The 18,973-nt window shown below is 41.6% G+C and overlaps 1 protein-coding gene across 1 annotated transcript in view; it reads left to right on the plus strand.

The window, feature by feature from the left end:
• LOC137378269 (1-phosphatidylinositol 4,5-bisphosphate phosphodiesterase gamma-1-like) overlaps positions 1-18,973 on the plus strand; it is a 144,367-nt gene that overhangs the window by 64,536 nt on the left and 60,858 nt on the right. Inside the window, exons 4-9 of the mRNA XM_068048509.1 lie at positions 6,669-6,716; positions 8,699-8,783; positions 10,208-10,291; positions 13,445-13,467; positions 15,854-15,926; positions 16,437-16,538. Of these exons, the coding sequence (XP_067904610.1) occupies positions 6,669-6,716; positions 8,699-8,783; positions 10,208-10,291; positions 13,445-13,467; positions 15,854-15,926; positions 16,437-16,538 (415 nt within the window). The remainder of the gene's footprint in view (positions 1-6,668; positions 6,717-8,698; positions 8,784-10,207; positions 10,292-13,444; positions 13,468-15,853; positions 15,927-16,436; positions 16,539-18,973) is intronic.

An 18,973-nucleotide genomic window follows, 5' to 3' on the forward strand; every position in this document is an offset into this window, starting at 1 on the left:
GGCTGATCTTTGACCTCGACTCCATCTTCCTGCCCAATCCCCATATCTCTTGATGCCACAAGACTTCAAAGCTATATCCATCTCAACCTTGAATATACTCAATGACTAATCATCCACAGCCCTCTGTGATAAAGAAATGAATACATTTTGAATTCGACTCATTAGTTTTTTTAGTAATGAATAAATCAAAATACTGCTTCAATCATGACCGATTATGGGTTTTTGACACTCAAATGCTCAGAAGAAATTTACATTGATGATGGCTAGCTCAGCTGCAAATTTGTGTCAATAATATATTTCAAAGCTTAGGTCTACAAGCATCTCCTATCAATTTTTTGTGTTTTAAATTCTCATATCCATATTCAGAATGGAAGTTGCAGTACTACCACAGGCAGAAAGGTGTAGTAATAGCAGGACACAGTTACAGACCTAATTTCCATTCAAAATGTGGACAGAGGATGGAAGTATAAAAAAAGGGGGCAGAATGTATGACTTTAAAATGGGACTGAATTAGTTTGTGCGGTGTGGTCCAATTAGTCTCTGTCCACTAAATCTGCATCACCTGAAGACTACACTTGGTCCTGCCTCCCAGTGTGCAACACCTTGGTAGATCCAGCAAGAATTCTTAAAAGTTAGAAAATTCTTTCTTTCACTTTCTTTAGTCTTGTGCTCTCTCTCCCCCTCTCTCCCTCCCAATTTTTCTTTCTTTCTGCTATTTCTGTCTCCCTTTCTCTTTCTTTCTCTTTGTCTCTCTCATTCTCTCTCTCCTTTTTCTCATTGTCCCTCCGTTCCCTGTCTTTTTCTTTCTTCCTTTTTCTCTCATTCTCGCTCTATTTTTCTCTATCTTTTTCTTTCTCATGCACTCTCATAATCTCTCTGTATTTCTAAATGTGCCTATTGGCATTATGGACTTCTGAGCAGAACTTTCTGCAGGTCCTTATTAAAAAGGACAAGGGCTGGGAACAGTATGTAGAAAGAGTGTGTGGAGTTTCCAATCCCTGAAGATGTGCTTGAGAGAGGAGTAAACTCAAGTTCAGATGTTAACACAGTTTTTTTATTCTCTGGGTTTTGTGTTTCCTGCCAATTTATTTGTGTGAGGAAATAACCTGCACTTTTAAAATTAAACTCAATTACTTTGGCAGCTTCTGTACATTGTGTGTGTTCCAGTAATCACTGTGCAGCCTCTGCTAATTTTTATTTTACGTGATTGTGCAAATTACAGCTTGTTCATGTGGTATAACAATTTTTTCCATTATGCAAGAATCAGTTTCCAGCGTTAAACCGAACACTAGCTGGAAGTAATAAACAGGTAGACTAAAAGTTTATCTGGTTGCCAAGTATGGGTCAGAATTCCCACATGATTTGCTTGTGACTGCGGGTACTCAGATGTTAGTAACGTTATGGAAAAGCTACACCTTCATTTTTTAATGAATTTTCTCTCCTCTTCAGAGGATACCGAGGTGCAGTTCCATGACGGGGTGTCAGCTGTCATCTGGTACCTTGTCCAACTGACTACTCATTTTGTGGAAGCCTAGAAACTTAGTGTTGGAAGCCTGTCCAACAGTGGGGAAGGTCTTATCACAACTGAACCTGCTGCTGTCCTCACGCCAATCATCCCCAAACAACCATTTAGGAATAGGAGCCTTTCAGCCCCTCAAGTCTGTTCTACCATTCCATTAGATTGCGGCTGATCTGTAACTCAGCTCCATCTTAACCTGTCTTATTTTTAATCCTGCCAATTTGGGATGTGGGTGTCACTGGTAAGGCCCGTATTTATTGCCCATCCCTAATTGACCTTGAGCTGGCTTCTTGAACAGAACAAAGTGGCTTGCTAGGCCATTTCGGAGGGCAGTTAAGAGTCAGTCACATTGCTGTGCATCTGGTGTCACACATAGGCCAGACCAGGAAAGGTCCTCAATCTTTCTGTACTCAAGGGAATACAAGCCTGTTATGCAACCTGTTTTCATAACTTAAGCCTCTGAGCCAAATTCAAATAATTTGTCAAGTTCTTACTTTACTCAGTTTGGTTTCCATTATCAGAAGATTATTTCAATAGTCGAGTTTTCTTTACATAAACACTTGTCGCTCCTAAAGTATTGGAATCATTAGCGGAGAATCCGTAACAGGTGAAATGTGCTGGCATGGTCAGAAATCTGTACACATGGTGATTTGTACATGTTTTGGCATAATTCCCTGGGTTTGAAGTAACAGTTCACTAATCTGCAAGGGCTTGTGTTCACTTCCTGGGAGATCTGCATAAACCCATATAAACCTATCGCTTGTACAGATTTCCTGTCACACCAACAATACTAACTTGAACTACTCACAAAACCATTCAGGGAGAAGCAGACAGTTAACATAGAAATATCTAGTTACATTGCATGGGCAACTTTTGCAGTGATTTTGCTGGCATCTTGTAAAGAGTTTTTTTTAATTTGTTTTTGGAATGTGGGCTTTGCTGCCTATCCCTAATTGCCTTTGAATTGAGTGGCTTGCTAGGCCATTTCAGAGGGCATTAAAGAGTCAACCACATTGCTATGGGTCTGGAGTCACATGTAGGTCAGACCAGGTAAGGACAACAGATTTCCTTCCCTAAAGGACATTAGTGAACCAGATAGGTTTTTGCAACAATTGACAATGGTTTCATGGCCACCATTAGTCTAGCTTTTAATTCCAGATTCTATTAGTTGAATTCAAATTTCACTATCTGCCATTGTGGGATTTGAACCATTTCCCCAGAGCATTAGCCTGGGCTGTGGATTACTAGTCCAGTGACATTGCCACTACACCACCACCTCACCCAGAGAGTAAAGAGTGCAAGAGAGAATTTTTGCAGTCCAGGATGGCACCTCAATTTGTTGGCAAGATGATTACTGATAATCATATATTGTAATCAATAGTGTACCTCCCCACTGTCATTAGATTAAATGTGTGTGAGGTGAATTGAGTTTGGGGAGTCTCAACCCAGTTTCTGATGGATTTAAATCTGCAGTGAATATTCTATTCGTGAAAACCATGTGGTGAAGGATAGAACTGGAGCCAATCTTTACACGCTTTTTATAAGCATTTATTTACAAGATGTACATTACAAACATGCACCTCCTCACCTGACAACCACAGTTTCAGTCTGTTCCTTTTTATAGGAGCACAAGTGAATCCTCAGTTAATGCTCACCACCTTCATATAATGAAACATAATTAATATACAATTAACATTGAATGGCACTATGTTTTCCATGTGACCTAAAGATGATTGGTGTGGAAAATGGGAATGAATTACTGGTCCAGTAGCATTCTTAGCAATTGTGATTCTCAAAGGTAGTCACAGTGCAGCACCTGAGTGACAGTCTTGACGTAGAGCTGAAGTGGAACTAAAACTCCTAAGCAGAACTGTTCCAGCTGTGCTTTGCTGTTATCGCAAGACTTTTGCTTGGATGCTGCCAATGAAAATCAAGGGTTCCCTTTGTCAATCACAGTTGTTGGCAGTGACTTGGGCAAGTACAGAGGTGAAAGAAAAAAATACTTGCATTTAATATAATGCGTTTCATGTCCCAAAGTCTTGCGATGAAAGCAAAGCAGAGCTGGAGCAGTTCTGCTTAGGAGTTTTAGTGCTGCAAATTCTCTTGTTTTTTGGTACATAATCATTTTTATAATATAGGAAACGTCAGCTGTTTTACTCCACAGCAAGTAGATTTACAGAAGAAATTGCATTCTTAGTTCAAACAGTACAAGTTGTTTTTACGTAATAATACAAAATAATAAGTATGCTACACTTTCCCATGCAATAAGTTGTCAGGCTTGACTTAAACAAAATAATTCCTAATTACACTGATGTATTTTCTTTCTCACAGTTTGAAACCAAACTGAAACTTTGGTGAAAGCTTTCCCTTGCAGCTTTCTTTTTAAAAGACCTGGCTGTCTTTGAGCCCAGGCTGGCTCTGAGTGCCTATCTCTTATGTGTTTTATCCCTTGCTGTGCAAAGTTAGAAAGGAAAGGCCCTGCCAGGCCCTGCCTGGAATCTGGGACCAGTGACTCCCGAGCACAGTGGGTGCGAGCCGTCATTCAATTATCACGACAGACTCACAAACTGATCATTATCCATAGACCTTGAGGAAACTACGCTAGAGCTAGCTTGTTAATGTCTTAGTTAACTATCATCTCTGCGAAATTAAAGCTTAGGACCAATAACAATCTAACTTACTCCAAGCAAAGGCCTTGCAATTTGCTAAGTTTCTTTTATGTCATCTCTTCCCCCCCACCGCCGGTCCCCTAAGGTGTGGGTGGATAATATTATTAATCTTCAGGAAAAGAATTGGGAGAGGATGTGATCTGATTGGAAGGCCTTTGCTTGGAGTCAGTTGGAGTTGTTGGTCCTAAGCTTTAATTTCCCAGAAATGATAGGTAATTAAGATATTAATGAGCTGGCTTTGGTGTTGTTTCCCCAAGGACTGTGGCTAATGATAAGTTTATGAGAAAGATAGTAATAGCCTTCAAGAGGACATAGACAGGCTGGTAGAATGGATGTACACATGGCAGATGAAATTCAACGCTGAAAAGTGTGAGGTAATATATTTTGGCAGGAAGAATGACGAGAAACAATACAAGCTAAATGGTACAGTTTTAAAGGGAGTGCAAGAAAAGGCACCTGGGAGTGCTTGTGCATAAAACTTTGGAGATTGTAGGTAAGCTTAACAAATCTGTTAATAAAGCATATGGGATCCTGGACTTTAGAAATAGAAACATAGATTATGAAAGCCAGGAAGTTACGCTAAACCTATATAAAACACTAGTTTGGCCCCAGCTGATGTATTATGTCTAATTGTAGGCACCACACATTAGGAAGGACATGAAAGCTTTGGAGAGATGACAGAAGAAATTTACAAGAATTGTTCCAGGGATGAGGGATTACGTTACATGAATAGACTGGAGAAGCTGGGGTTGTTCTTCTTAGATCAGAGAAGGTTAAGAGAAGATTTGATAGGGGTGTTTAAAATCATGAACAGTTTAGATAAGAATAAATAAAGAAAAGCGCTTTCCAGTGTGTTACAACCAGGTGAGAAAGAGGTCTAGGGTTCCCTTTCAGCCTTCGCCTGGTCTTACTGTAACAGGGTTTAATTTTAAGCACACCATGTTTTTAGCTCCCCCTTGGTGAATCCTTGTTCACCACTTTCCAATTATAAGGCAAAGAAACCAGCACAAACAGGCTTTCTTAGGTTTAAAGAAGAAAAGTTGAAATTTATTAAATTTAAACTCTAATTCAGTTGAAACCTATGGATTCACGACGTGCACACGCAATACATACATGCAGATAGAGACAGAAAGAGAACAGAAGAAAATAAAATGGAAAGGTTTGAAGCAATATCTGAAGAGTTTTTGTTATGGTTCTTCGAGCTCACTGTAGAGTCCTTGATTGTAGGTAGAACTTGCTTTCCGTTGGGGCCCAGTATTCTTCTTAAACCTTGTTCGCTGTAGGAAACTTTTCTCTCTTGGGGTTCATGTGGATTCAGAGGCTTGTGAGAAAGAGACGGGAGCAGACAGAAGACAGATCTTCTCAGTCCAGGAGCAGTCTTTCTGCCCAAACTGTTTGTACAAATTCAAAAAACTCAGGTTGCCCAGCAGGTTAGTCATGTGACTAGCTGGTTTGACCATGTTCGTTTGTGTATTCGGCCATCTTATCAGTCAACCTGGAATGTGAGCTCCCCCACCTTCAACATCTGGTGGTCAAAAGTCCATTGTGGGTTGAATGTCAGGGAATGGCTGCTTTGTCCTTCCAAACACTGTCTGTTAATATGCAAATGTCTTTTTTTCCAGCCACGACTGATCTGTTTAACAAGTCCTTTCTTCACTCCTGTAACACTTTAAAATTATTGTTCATGACAAAATTAATGTGCCTCATTCTTGGCAGGTGAGGGCCTAGCATGACAAGTGGTTGAAGGGTCAGAGTGATTGGCAAAAGGACCAGAGGTGACATGAGGAAAAACGTTTTTATGCAACAAGTGGTTAGGATTTGCAATGCACTGCCTAATAGGGTGGTGGATACAGATTCAGTAGTAGCCTTCAAAGAGAGTTGAATAAATACTTGAAGGGGAAAAAATTTGAGGGATCTGAGGAAAGAGCGGGGAGTGGGACTAACTGGATTACTCTTCAATAGAGCCGATGCGCATATATAATTCTATCTAAGTTGTGCTATTAATCTATTCCTCGACTGTGATTATTGTCAAGTATGACTGTGTTTTTGAGGCTTGGTAGGGTTATTCGCTGTTGTGGTTCTTAAGCTGCCAAGGTGCGAGTTTTGTAAGATACTTTGCACTCAGTTTTGTCAGTAGCTTATGGAATATTGAGAATATTTCAGTGTATGGTGTGAATTGGGATTTACTGACTATAGTCATGTCAGAATTATTGAACCGAATCACATATAATTAACAAAATGCAGGAGCAGTCTGGGCCACTCAACAACAAAAATCACCACCAAGAGACTTCATTGGCATTCCATTATGTTGCACAGCACAATTCGTGGTTTACAAAATGCAGACATGCTTGGCTTATTGTACAGTGCAGTTTGCAATCTTTTGGGGGAATTTATTCCAATTTGGATAGCGGTTTTGTTGCTTGGAGCTGGAACCGGAAGTGTGAAGAAGAATAACTGAATTCTGTCTTCTTTTATTGCAGGTGGCTAAGGAAGCAGTTCTATATTGTGGATCGAAATCGAGAAGACCGGTAATACCAACTAGTGCTTTTTTGGAATGGGGTATTCCTTGGAGCTGGGATTGGAATTTCTGGTAGGGTGGGGGATGGTTTCTTTGCTTCTTCTTTGTCTGTTTCTCTGATAGCCTCTTCCTCCTCCTCCTCCTCCTGTCAAGAGACTCTCAGTCCAGGCCAAATACTTCTAGATACATGTTTTAATGGTGTTGCTGCATTTATTAGGAGGGATGTAATCTTCCTTGTGTAAGACCATCACCAGGAATTTCATCAGGATTTCTCCCACTGGATCTTCAGCAGATGATCAGCAACAAGTGCGTGCGTGCGCGCGCGTGTGTGTGCGTGCGTGTACGTGTGTGTACGTATGGATCCCCCTCTGTAAAGTGATGCTGAGTAACAAGTAAGTCATTTGTCAGGTTCTGGCAGCTTCCCAGATTCCAATCATCTGTACATCCTGCTCTTGAGTGATTATCTACCAGTTCCAGTTTTGGACTTGTATCTGTCCAAGTCTACATTATTGAGACAGCCAGTGATAAATTATGCAGTATGAGCAGAAAGTGCTGGAAATACTCAGGAGGCCAGGCAGCATCTATGGAGAGAGAAACAGAAGTTAGCGTTTTAGCTCTGTGACTTGTCGTCAGATAAATTATGCAGTGTCTACTGTACATGGATTGTTGAAGGGATTATTGAACTGAATGTTAAAAAAAAATTCTGGAGGTGATTTCACTTTGTTCTATTTTTCTGCTTTTGAAAAGCTTTGGGAAGCTGCCCGATGGTTCAGAGAATGAATGTATGGTACTGAGCGGCAGAGATCTGGAAGGACCCAGGGTCAGTTAGCTGACTTTGACTGTGGTAGTAGTATTGCAATAGGCTCCCATGTCCCTTAGGTAGGGATGGGGATGAAATTGGTCCAGCTTATTAATCCTGATCATTGTCCAGTGATGGTGGCTGGAAAAGTGTGCATGCATACGCAAATGTTGTTGAAAAGGATTTGTCCCAACTTTGATACCTCCTTGATATCCCCAGACTCTTGCATGAATTATTGGCCACTTGGTTGAGCAGCCATCCCCACCCCATGGATTCCTAACCTAGGCTTCGAGAAAGGAGGAAAGATGAAATACTGTAGCCTCCCCACGCAAGTGTGGTCTCAGTTAGAGAACTGAACAGAGGGGTTAGAATTTTTTTTTTCAAATTTAAAATGGTGCCATCTTTTATTTTTCATTCCTGACGTCAAGCTCCTTGGTGACTTTTGGGCTCATCCTTTCTTTTTAACCATATTCTGTATAAATGATAATGTCACATGCCAACTAACATGTGGTGCAGTCAGGATCGCAAGTGTGCGTGGGACTGTGGTGTGCGCCATTTATTTGTGTGTGAATGCTGTCTGTGTGCTTTGTATTCATGACCATGGTGGATGATGGAGTTGAGCTTTCCCTGATTAGCTGTATGATAGATGATGTGGAAAACCCCAACAGAATGGGATCCTGACTGCACCACATGTTAGTTGGCATGTGACATTATCATTTATACAGAATATGGTTAAAAAGAAAGGATGAGCCCAAAAGTCACCAAGGAGCTTGACGTCAGGAATGAAAAATAAAAGATGGCACCATTCTAAATTTGAAAAAAAAAATTCTAACCCCTCTGTTCAGTTCTCTAACTGAGACCACAGAACTTCTGTTTGCAGAACATCAGCCAGGGTCTGTATCTAGGCTAACTTTGTTTTCGCTGTTCTCTTTCTTTCTCTAAGGATGTGCTTCACTCGTCCAGGCAACTTGGCTAAGACATAGTTCTCACCGGGCTAAGATGTACAGGCAGTGTGGTCACCACTTCAAGGTGCAGGTCACCTGGCCTTCTTTACAGCGTTATTTCAAATAACAAGGGTGTCTTGTCTCATTGGGGGTTGGTGAAATGATAACTGCAATAACAAACCATATTGCATGTTACCAATCAAATGCCTCAAGGACTTGGAGGATAACTGGATATTTTTCCTCTCCTAGGATCACCGTGAAGGATCTGAAGAGCATGCTGTCTCAGGTCAACTACCGAGTGCCCAACATGAAGTTTCTGCGGGAAAAAATTACAGTAATTTGATTCTTTCTGAATTTAATTCATTTGTCAAGGCAAATTTTATCTCATCTATTTATCTTGTACAAACTTTTGCCTACAATGTAATGTTGATGATTGGTGTATACTAACCATGTGACACAATGGACCAACCAGATCCCAATATAGTCCATCCAAACTATTTGACATCCCAGACCAATCTAATCCCTACAAAGGCATGCAAGGCAGATTTAAAAAGAAATTCCACTCTTATATTTAATGATTTTCATCCTTTTACCCTACTTGGTATATTTTTTTCTCCAGTACAACCAGGTCACCACCTGCTCGGTCTCCCCTCCTTACCTAAATCTGTTCTCTTTGAGTTCGGCTGTACAGTGACGTTCTGGTCTGCCCCAGCTCTGGGTCTAATCAAGCTTCTCTGGCCTGCTCGTCCTTTGTTTGACCAATCCTCTTGTCAACAGACAAATCGGCCATGTTACTAATCTGAACATTACCAGCTAGGGTTCCCAGAATAACTATTTATCATCCAGTGTCTCCATATAATGCTGTATTCTCCAGTGTCTCGATACAATATTTATAAGCTCCTATGTCTCCATATATTGCTGTACCATCTGTTTTCTCCATATGATAATAATGTACCGTGCAGTGACTCTATATGATGCTGCACCACCCTGTGTGTCTATATTATGCTGCACAACTCAGCGTGTCTATATTATGCTGTACAACCCAGTGTGTCTATATTATGCTATACAACTCAGTGTGTCTATATTATGCTGTGCAGCTCAGTGTGTCTATATTATGCTATACAACTCAGCGTGTCTATATTATGCTATACAACCCAGTGTGTCTATATTATGCTATACAACTCAGCGTGTCTATATTATGCTATACAACTCAGTGTGTCTATATTATGCTGTGCAGCTCAGTGTGTCTATATTATGCTGTATAACCCAGTGTGCCTATATTATGCTGTACAACCCAGTGACTTGGATCTGATGCTGGATGCCTCAGGGTACCTGATGTGACCCTGTGCTGGTTGATTCCACTTGCAACATCCAGTATCCAAGTACATGATCCCATATCAGTTGGAGTTTCCGCTGAGATCTTGCATTGGCCTGTGCCTCCGATATGATCTGTATTAACCAATTATCTTCAATATGATGCTGTAGCAGACGGAGTCTCTAAATATATTACTTGTGACATAGGACAGCTGCTCATTTGGATGCGGTATTAGCTGTGCAATTATGTTGACCACTCACGTCCAGGAATGCCTGGTTCCACGATGTGATGTGAAGAAGGCAGCTACCAGGCAGAGAAGCTTCCGATCTCCCCTTCTCCAGAACGGGAACTCAGCCAGTAACATCAGGTCATATTTTATACTGGGAAGAAGATATTTACTGATCTAAATTGGGTTGCCTGATGATTTCTTTTTATGCCCTCAGGACATGGAGTTGCGGAGTGGAGATGTCACATACTGCCAGTTTGCTCAGCTCTATCGAAGCCTGATGTATGACGCTCAGAAACATGTAAGTGCCAAATGTGGTGAACGTTTTCTTTTTTAAAAAAAAGAACTTTCACATTCTCAGTGCATCCCAAAGCGCGTTTGAAGTATAATCAAAGAAGTGACGGGGACGACTACAGCAGCCAGTTTGTGTGCAACAAGTTTCTCCAATGAGCTGAATGACCAGTTAATTGCTTTAGATGGTGGTGGCAGAAGGAGAAATGTTAAGCAAGAGACTGGGAGAACTTCCCTACTCTTCTTTAAATAGTGTTATAGCATCATTTATATCCATCTGAATAGGGTTAACCAAAAGACAGCACCTCCAACAATGCAGCAATGTCATCTCACTCCTGCACTGAACTGTCAGCCTAAAGTATGTGCTTAAGTCCTTAGATGAAGCGTGACCTTCTGACTGAGAGGTGGAAGCACTAGTGATTGAGGCAAACAGCAGAATTCTAATATAGTCACATTGGCGTGACATAGTGCACTATGTGAGTTAAATCCTCCCTTCTTTGCTGCAAATAGGTAGAAGCTGCATTGATTCCATTTTTACTTCTGTGATATGAAATGATTTGTGCCTTTAGCTAGCAGATTTATGCATTGGTGATCTAACTGGACAAGCCTAGAATGGAATAAAAGCAAAATACTGCGGATGCTGGAAATCTGAAATGCAAACAGAAAATGCTGCAAACGGTCAGCAGGGCAGACAGCATCTGCAGAAGGAGAAACATTTCAGGTTCATGACCTCTGATCAGAACATGCCTATAATAGATCTGGCTGTCCTTTTACTCACTATGCCTATGATGGTGCTAACTGTCCCAGTACTATCTTGTGTACAAAACATGAGTGAGTGGTTCTGTAACTGGACAGACTGTCCCACTGGTGACTCCACAGCAGTACCGTTACTGACTCTATGATATTTAAATAGCAACTCTTCCTTTCGACGTCCATCCTTGCTCCCACTATTGATCTTAAATCCCCTCTTCCTCTGTGCTGGAACTGATGTGAAATAAGCCGCAGGTGCTGGGAATGGGGGGAAAGCATCTGCCATTTAAATGTGTCACCTGGTCAAGCAATGCATTGATTTTCAAATTCTCATCCTTGTTTTCAAATCTCTCCATGGCCTCACCCCTCCCTATCTCTGTAATCTCCTCCAGCCCCCAACGCTCTGAGATATCTGTGCTCCTCTAATACTGGCCTCTTGAGCTTCCCCTATTTTAATTGCTCCACCATTAGTGGCTGTGCCTTCAGTGGCCAGGCCTGAAGCTGTGGAATACCCTCCCTACACCTTTCTACCTCTCTACCTCTCTTTCCTCCTTTAAGACACTGCTTAAAACCTACATGTTTGACCAAGCTTTTGATCGTCTGGCCCAATATCTCCTAATGTGGCTGAGCGTCAAATTATGTTTTATAATGTTCCTGTGAAGCGCCTATGATGCTGCTAACTGTCCCAGTACTATCTTGTATTATTACTTTAGAGATGCTATATAAATGCAAATTGTTGTTGTAAAATATCACAGGCTCTTACCTATTCCAGAGGAGGAATATTTTCAAGATTTATTTCCTTATATGGAGATTAATTTGCTGTTTAAATCTCACAGGGCTGGAGGAGAAAAGTAACTTTATAATATTTTAACTCTACCTGTGCGGGGATTTGGGTGCACCCGTAACTGAAGCAGCGTAAACTATTTGTCGTAACATGACATTCCTTGAATATATTTGTCACTTGCAGTTTAATTTGCTGCTAGAGAAGTGCGATTTAGCACCAAAACCTGTGGAAGAGATGAGAATTGCTGGCTTCACAGCTTATCTGTACAATAACCGATCGCTTGCATTGACCATTACCGTTTGCTGCTATGACAGAACATCTACCTTGTTATGTCACCGTGAGGTTAAGTTCTGCTTCAGTCTGATTTGCAGTGTGGAGTTCATTGCAAATTGCTTAGGATAGTTACATCGAAAACCGATAAAGGCACTGATTGTCCCAGTAAAGTGCCAACAGGAAATCCACTAGGTACCACATTACGTGTGTTTTTCTGGATGTCACACCTTGTACCTGAAGGAATAAAAGATTCTTAAATGCACTTATAAATGATATCCTTCCTTCAATAGCTTCCTAGTTAAAGCACCACCTGCTATGGTACACAGCCAGAAAGGTCCCAGAATTGATCATTGGTCTGTGCTGAGTTTGCTGATGTCAGGATTGGTATGGTCTAAGCTGAGGTGCAGTTGTTCGGATAAGATGTGAAACCAAGGCTCCAACTGTCATCTCATGTGGACATAAAAGATCCCACGGCACTATTCAAAGAAGAGTTCTCCCTGGTGTCCTGGACAATAGTTGCCCCTCAACCAACATCAGTAAAACTGATTATCCATTCACTTATCTCATTGCTGGCAGTGGGACTTGCTGTGCATAAATTGCCTGTCGCATTTCCTACATTATGACAGTGACTACAGCCCCACAACCCTCCAAGTTCTCTGCGCTCCATTAAATCTGGCCTCTTGTGCGTCACTGTTTTTAATTGTTCCACCATTGGTGGCCGTACCTTCAGTTGTCTCAGCCCCAAACTCTGGAATACCCTTCCTAAACCTCTCCACCTCGCTTTCCTCCTTTAAGATGCTCCTTAAAACCTGCCTCTTTGACCAAGCTTTTGGTCATTTGACCTAAATCTCTTTCTGTGGCTTGGTGCCACACTTTGTTTTATAATGCACCTGTGAAGCGCCTTGGGACATTTTATTACATTAAAGTTGCTAAATAAATATAAGTTGTTGCTGTTATTGACTATACGTCAGAGGGATTTCATTGCTTGTAAAGCACTTTGGAACATCCTGAGATCATGAAAAGTGCTAAATAAATGCAAGTTCTATCTTTTTAAGCAAGTCCAGGACAGGGAGAGAGAAAAAAATTGTTTAAAGTTCCAACTCCCGCTCAACAGGCTAAATCGGCTACTGTAACTGTGTTGGGATTGAGCTCCGAATGAGGTTTCCCTAATGCGTCAGGAACAGATTTGAACAAGAGAGGAATTCATCACAGGAGGGCAGCAGTAAACAGCACCCTTGGTGCAGTTTTCAGGCTATAATATTTCACATTGCTAACAGTTTGGACAAGGGGGACAATGTTTATTTATTTATGTAAAAAGCATTTGTTTCTGATTCTGTTGTCTTTCTCTCTCTGCAGATGGAGGTCCGCTTTCTTCAGAGGTAAGTGAACAAAATCACTTGAAAACAGTTTGGAGAATGTGATATGGGAGACACTTTAATGTGTCTTCCAGATCACCAGATACTTAACTTATTAGCAACTATTCCTGTGCTATATGTTACTGATACGACCAGGTGAGGAAGGGGTCTAGGGCTCCCCTCTCAGCCTTTTCCTGGTTTGGCCATAACAGGGTTTAACTTTTCAAACACAGTGTTTTTAACTTCCCCTCATTGAGTCCTTGCTCACTGCTCTCTAATTGTAATTGCAGAAAAATAAACCAGACAGGTTTTCTCAGATTTAAACAAAAAAGGTGTAAATTTATTAACCTTAAAACTCTAACTCAGTTAAAACTATTAAAAATACGTGACGTGGTGATGCTAGAATGCATACGCAATAAACACACATGCAAATTGAGACAGAGGAGGAGAATGAATTAAAGGGGAAAGGTTTGAAATGATAGATGGAGTTCAGTTACTGGTTTTGAGTTGCATGTGAAGATGTAAAGTCTTTGATTGAAGTTAAGTCTTGCAGTTCTCGTTGGGGCCCAATGCACACTTTCAAACTTGTTTCGCTGGTCTTCTGTCTTGAGGCTTAAGTTACTTCCGTGGGTCCCTGGAACTTTACGTGAGAGAGAGACAGAGAAAGGGAGACCTTCTTGAAGTTCAATTGCAGTCTCTTTCTTTCTATGTCAGGCACAATTCAAAAAACTCCAGGTTGGCCAGCAGGTTAGTCATTTGACTAGCTCCTTGTTTGAAACTGCCTCGCCTGCAAGGCTTGTGGATTCCTCCAAGCTTACCAGACATTCTCAGTGGGGAGGGGGCGAGGGGTGGTTGGAATGCTGGCTCTTACACATTCAATGACTCTCAATGTCTCTTGATCATCATTGTTGACAAAACCCATCTGGCTAATCGAATCAGGGAGTATTCCCATTATCTCTCCATGCAACTATCTTTTAGAATGCATATGTGCAGCCATGTTTTCAGCCACTATACTGTGGTCCTTTTAAAAGAAGTTATGTTCAATGTCCAGTAACAATTCAAAAATAATGTTCCATATGACAAAATTAATATGCTTCATTCTGGCAGGTGTGGTTTCCATCACAGTTACAGTCCCCACTGCTTCTAGTGGACACGTGGTTGTCAACATGATTTGCCCGCTATATGCAGTGAAATAAAAATTCTTGTCTGTCTAGACCTTTAAGAGATATTTCCTTACTGTACCAACATCTGATCTAGGTTCCTTGCTTTGCTGGCTCAGAAGTTTAAAGGGCACAGCTGCTGGCTGTTAGATGGAAACAGGCTGACCACAGGTCACTATCTAATCTCCGGCACAGTTCCGATAGATCTCACTTCTTTGCTGAAGAGAGCTACTGTTGATGCTTAGTGCCATTCTCGCAAGTCTCTGACAGAATGGCAGTTGAAGTCAGGTACAAACAGTGGCACTGCAGTGCTGAGGCACTAAGCTGCTCGGGTAGATGATGAACTGTACTTAATCAAGCCTTAAAGAGGTGCAAAAAGCTTATTGATTGCCCTGAATTAGACAGGGTGCTTTACATGCTTATAAACATCTTTGTAATTGGCTTTAGTAGAAATGGCAAACAGGGCCACTTTCCTGATACAACACTGTAAGCAGTGGGGATTGTATAAACAAAAGTTTTATGTCATGGGAGCTCTTGTTGCTCTATGGGTAGATGCTACCACCTTCAGAAGTTAGGACAGAGCGTCTCCAGTAATGTGTTAATATTTCAAGATATATGGTAAAATATTGGCTTTGGAGACCAGCTAGGAAATTCTTGCCAACATAGAAAAGTATCCCGCATGCAGAGAAGCTTGAAATCCTTTGCTATAGTTTCCAAGAACAATAAGATCCTCCTGAGCTGTGCCAGAGCCCAGAACTATTTCTCGGACTTCAGTCAGTCATATTTGGCAATAGTATCTTTATGCTGCTCTCACACTCTAAGGCTTTCGTCCTGCTGTTGTAAATCGATTGTCAATCTACCATACCTTGTGTTGTACTTTCAGCATGTCATCTCTATACATATTAGTCCCCAGGTGTCTCTGTTCCTGCACCTCCTAAAATTGTACCATTTCAATTGTATTGCCTCTCCTCATTCTTCCTTCCAAACCGCATCAACTCAGACTTTCGTCAATTTTCCCAGTCCACCCACCTCTGTTCCAAACTGCTCACATCAACACCACTCTCTGTTATGTTGGAATCTCTGTAAATAATTGCAAAGTTGTGCTGTTCTGAATTAGTATTTTGCTTTGCAATCTTTTTTGATTAAGTTTAGGCAAGCAGGAATATTCCTGTAATCCCTCTCTGAGGGAGTGATCAGAGTGATTTGCCAGCTGCTCCAGGGTTATGACTTGTGATCTTTCTATTCCACAGGAGCTGTGAGAGGCCTGAACTCAGCCACATCTCACTGCAGGATTTTCAGCAATTTCTCTTGGAGTATCAGAAGGTAAGCATGATCACCTGCCTCCTCCCCGGAAAAACAGCCCCTCGAGCGAAGCATGATCTAGTCAGTGCCTGTCATCGCCACATACTTGCCAGATTTATCAGAATAAAGATTCACCTTGAGGGCATTCCCATTTAGCATTAACCTTTTTTTCAGTTTAAACAAGCTGTTCTTTTTCTGTGGGGGAGGGGAAAACAGGCGACGTGAGTTCTAGAATGAGAAAATGAAAAAGTGATCAACGGGAGGGCAGCCTATTGGCAAGTATTTGGCGCTAATGTATTGGAACAGGATTTCCACTGCTTACCAATTCTGTGCACAGTGGACCAGTTCAGTAGCAACCATGGAATTTCTAAATGGGAGTGAAGTGTCTCCCATAAGGATGTAGGAAAAATCTATTTCAGAATGGTTCACATAGCCTTTGATTCTGCCTCTTGACTGAACGTTCAATAATGTGCAATTTACAAGAAGTACATCATTCGTGAATAATTTGGATGTTCTGTTTTTATTGTCTAGGAATTATGGGCGACCGATATCCATCAAGTGCGGGAGTTTATGTTCAATTACCTCCGAGATCCTCTTCGGGAGATCGAGGATCCATTTTTCTACCTCGATGAGGTAAGATTACCTCCAACTGTGAAGCACATCCTATTAGTTGTGGGCTTCAGTTACTCGTCTGCCCCCCTAATTAGCAATGAGGAACAGGGGTGCCCAGTGCACCTGCTGTAAGCAAAAAGAAAAGAAAAAATTAAAGGCTTGCATTTATATAGCAGTTTTCGTGACCATAGGGTGTCCCAAACCACTTTACAGCCAATTAAGTACTTTTGAAGTGTAGTCAATGTTGTAAATGTGGGAAACGTAGCAGCTAATTTTACACACAGCAAGTTTACTCCAGATAATCTAATTTTGTGATGTTAATTGAGGCATAAATATCAGCCAGGAAACCAGGGATAACGCACCTCCTCTTCTTCAAAATAGTACTATGGGATCTTTTACATCCACCTGAGGCAGACAGGGCCTCAGTTTAACATCTCAACCAAAAGACGCACCTCTAACAGTGCAGCACCCCCTCAGTACTATGCTGGAGTGTTATCTTTTTGATTTTTGTGCTTGTTGTGTTGTCAATGCAGGTTTTACTCAAAATGTGCAAAACTCGGTAATATGCCCTCCTGACAGGTGAATGCACCACTGGTACCGAGCCATGCAGATCAGGAGTGCATTCATGTTGATACCTGGTCTTTGTTGAGCTGGCCTATCTCAGCTTAGATAGCATTTGCGTTGCTTTAACTGGCCTTACTGCCTGTGGGTTAGCTGCCCCAGCAAGAGTTGGCATCTTTATAGGGATAGTCTTGAAAAAATCTGTTAAACACCAGTCCACACATTGGAAAAAGGTAGCACTGTTGTATGGAAAGCATCTGCCATTTTGTGGAGCAGTGGCTCAAGTTTGCAATCGCAATGGAGTAGAAACAAGACAATTTCTGAAAGAAAACAGGAGCCCAATTCCACTGGCTTCTACTGTGTTCTCTGTATTCTAGGTACTGGTGTCCTTGCAATCCCTGGAGCAATGGTTCTTAAACTTTTTTGGTTGATGGACCCCTTTTCAAATGGATTAGTAACCACAGATTCCCCCATCAAAATGATAATAATATATAATACTCAGAATATGAAAGTGCTGCATGTAAAGTGTGTTGTAATAATCCTTTTAAGAAAGCAGGTATTTACTTACAGATATACTGATCTCTGTGCCATTCTCAGCACTCCACCATGCGCATTCCCCTCCTAAGTGAGACACTGCACTGCGCATATAGCGACCGCATTCTGCTTCTGCCTCCTAGCTTGCACCAAGCCTGTACCTGGCTGCCCATGTTGCCCACCCACTAAGGCCAGCCTTGCTTGATACACTCTCGCAGACCTCCTGGAAAGCCTCTACAGACCCCTGTTTGTGAACCACTGATCTAGAGTACTTTGCTCAGCTGCCACACCTGAGTTATACTGCTGGGTGTGCATTATACTGATTGAAAGCAGAGCTCTGTATCCGTGTGCTTCGGACACTTGTGCAAAGCTCATCATTCTGGGAGGCTAATTTGTAATGTTCTGAAAGTGGGGGGTGCGATGCTTCCTGTAGAAAGAGTTGCATATGAAGTTCCAAAATTCTCCCAAGAGTTACTTCTCAAATGTGACTTTGGAACATAGGAATAGGAGTAGGCCATTCAGCGCCCCCTTCAAATAGATCACAGCTGATCTGTACCTGATCTCCATTTGCCTGCTTTTGCTCCATAACTTTGATACCTTTACCCAATAAAAATCGATCAATCTCTGCCTTTGTAAGTTTGTAAGTTTCCGTTGATACAGCATCCGGGGAAGATCTCTCTACCACTCGTTGCAATGGATTGGAATGATATTTCACACATGGATCAATTGATGTATGGTCATGTAGTGGTTATGTTACTGGACTAGTAATTAGAGGCCTGTGCTAATGATCTGGTGGTATGAGTTCAAATCCTATTGCAATAAGGGAAATTAAATTCAATGAGATAAATCTGGAATATAAGCTAGTATCAGTAATAGTGACCATGAAAGGACTGGATTATTGTAAAAACCCATCTAGTTATCTGATGTCCTTTCAGGAAGGAAATCTGCTGTTCTTACCTGGTCTGGCCTATATGTGATTCCTGACCCACAGCAATGGGGTTGACTCTTAACTGCCCTCTGAATTGACCATTCAGTTCTATTCAAGACGGTGTCTCACTGCCATCTTCTCAAGGGCATTAAATTCTGACCTTACCAATGATGCCCACATCCTGTGATTGAATAAAAAAAAATGTGATACAGCCTACGAGACTGATGTCACAATCTTGCTTTAGTCTTGCGTGGAAGTCGTGTCAACTGCAAGAAATCACTTTGGAGCATCTACCTGCATGTGAGGAGTTGTCACAGAGTGCTTTACAGAAGGAGCAAAGGGGACACTGGGCTAGGGGGGAGCTAAATGGAGAGAGAGCGCGATGGTTTTGAGGAGGTTTTTTAAAACGGGCAGGGAGGTGGGTATAGTTTCA

Source organism: Heterodontus francisci, chromosome 16 (genome assembly GCF_036365525.1).
Source record: "Heterodontus francisci isolate sHetFra1 chromosome 16, sHetFra1.hap1, whole genome shotgun sequence".
Taxonomy (NCBI): Eukaryota; Metazoa; Chordata; class Chondrichthyes; order Heterodontiformes; family Heterodontidae; genus Heterodontus; species Heterodontus francisci.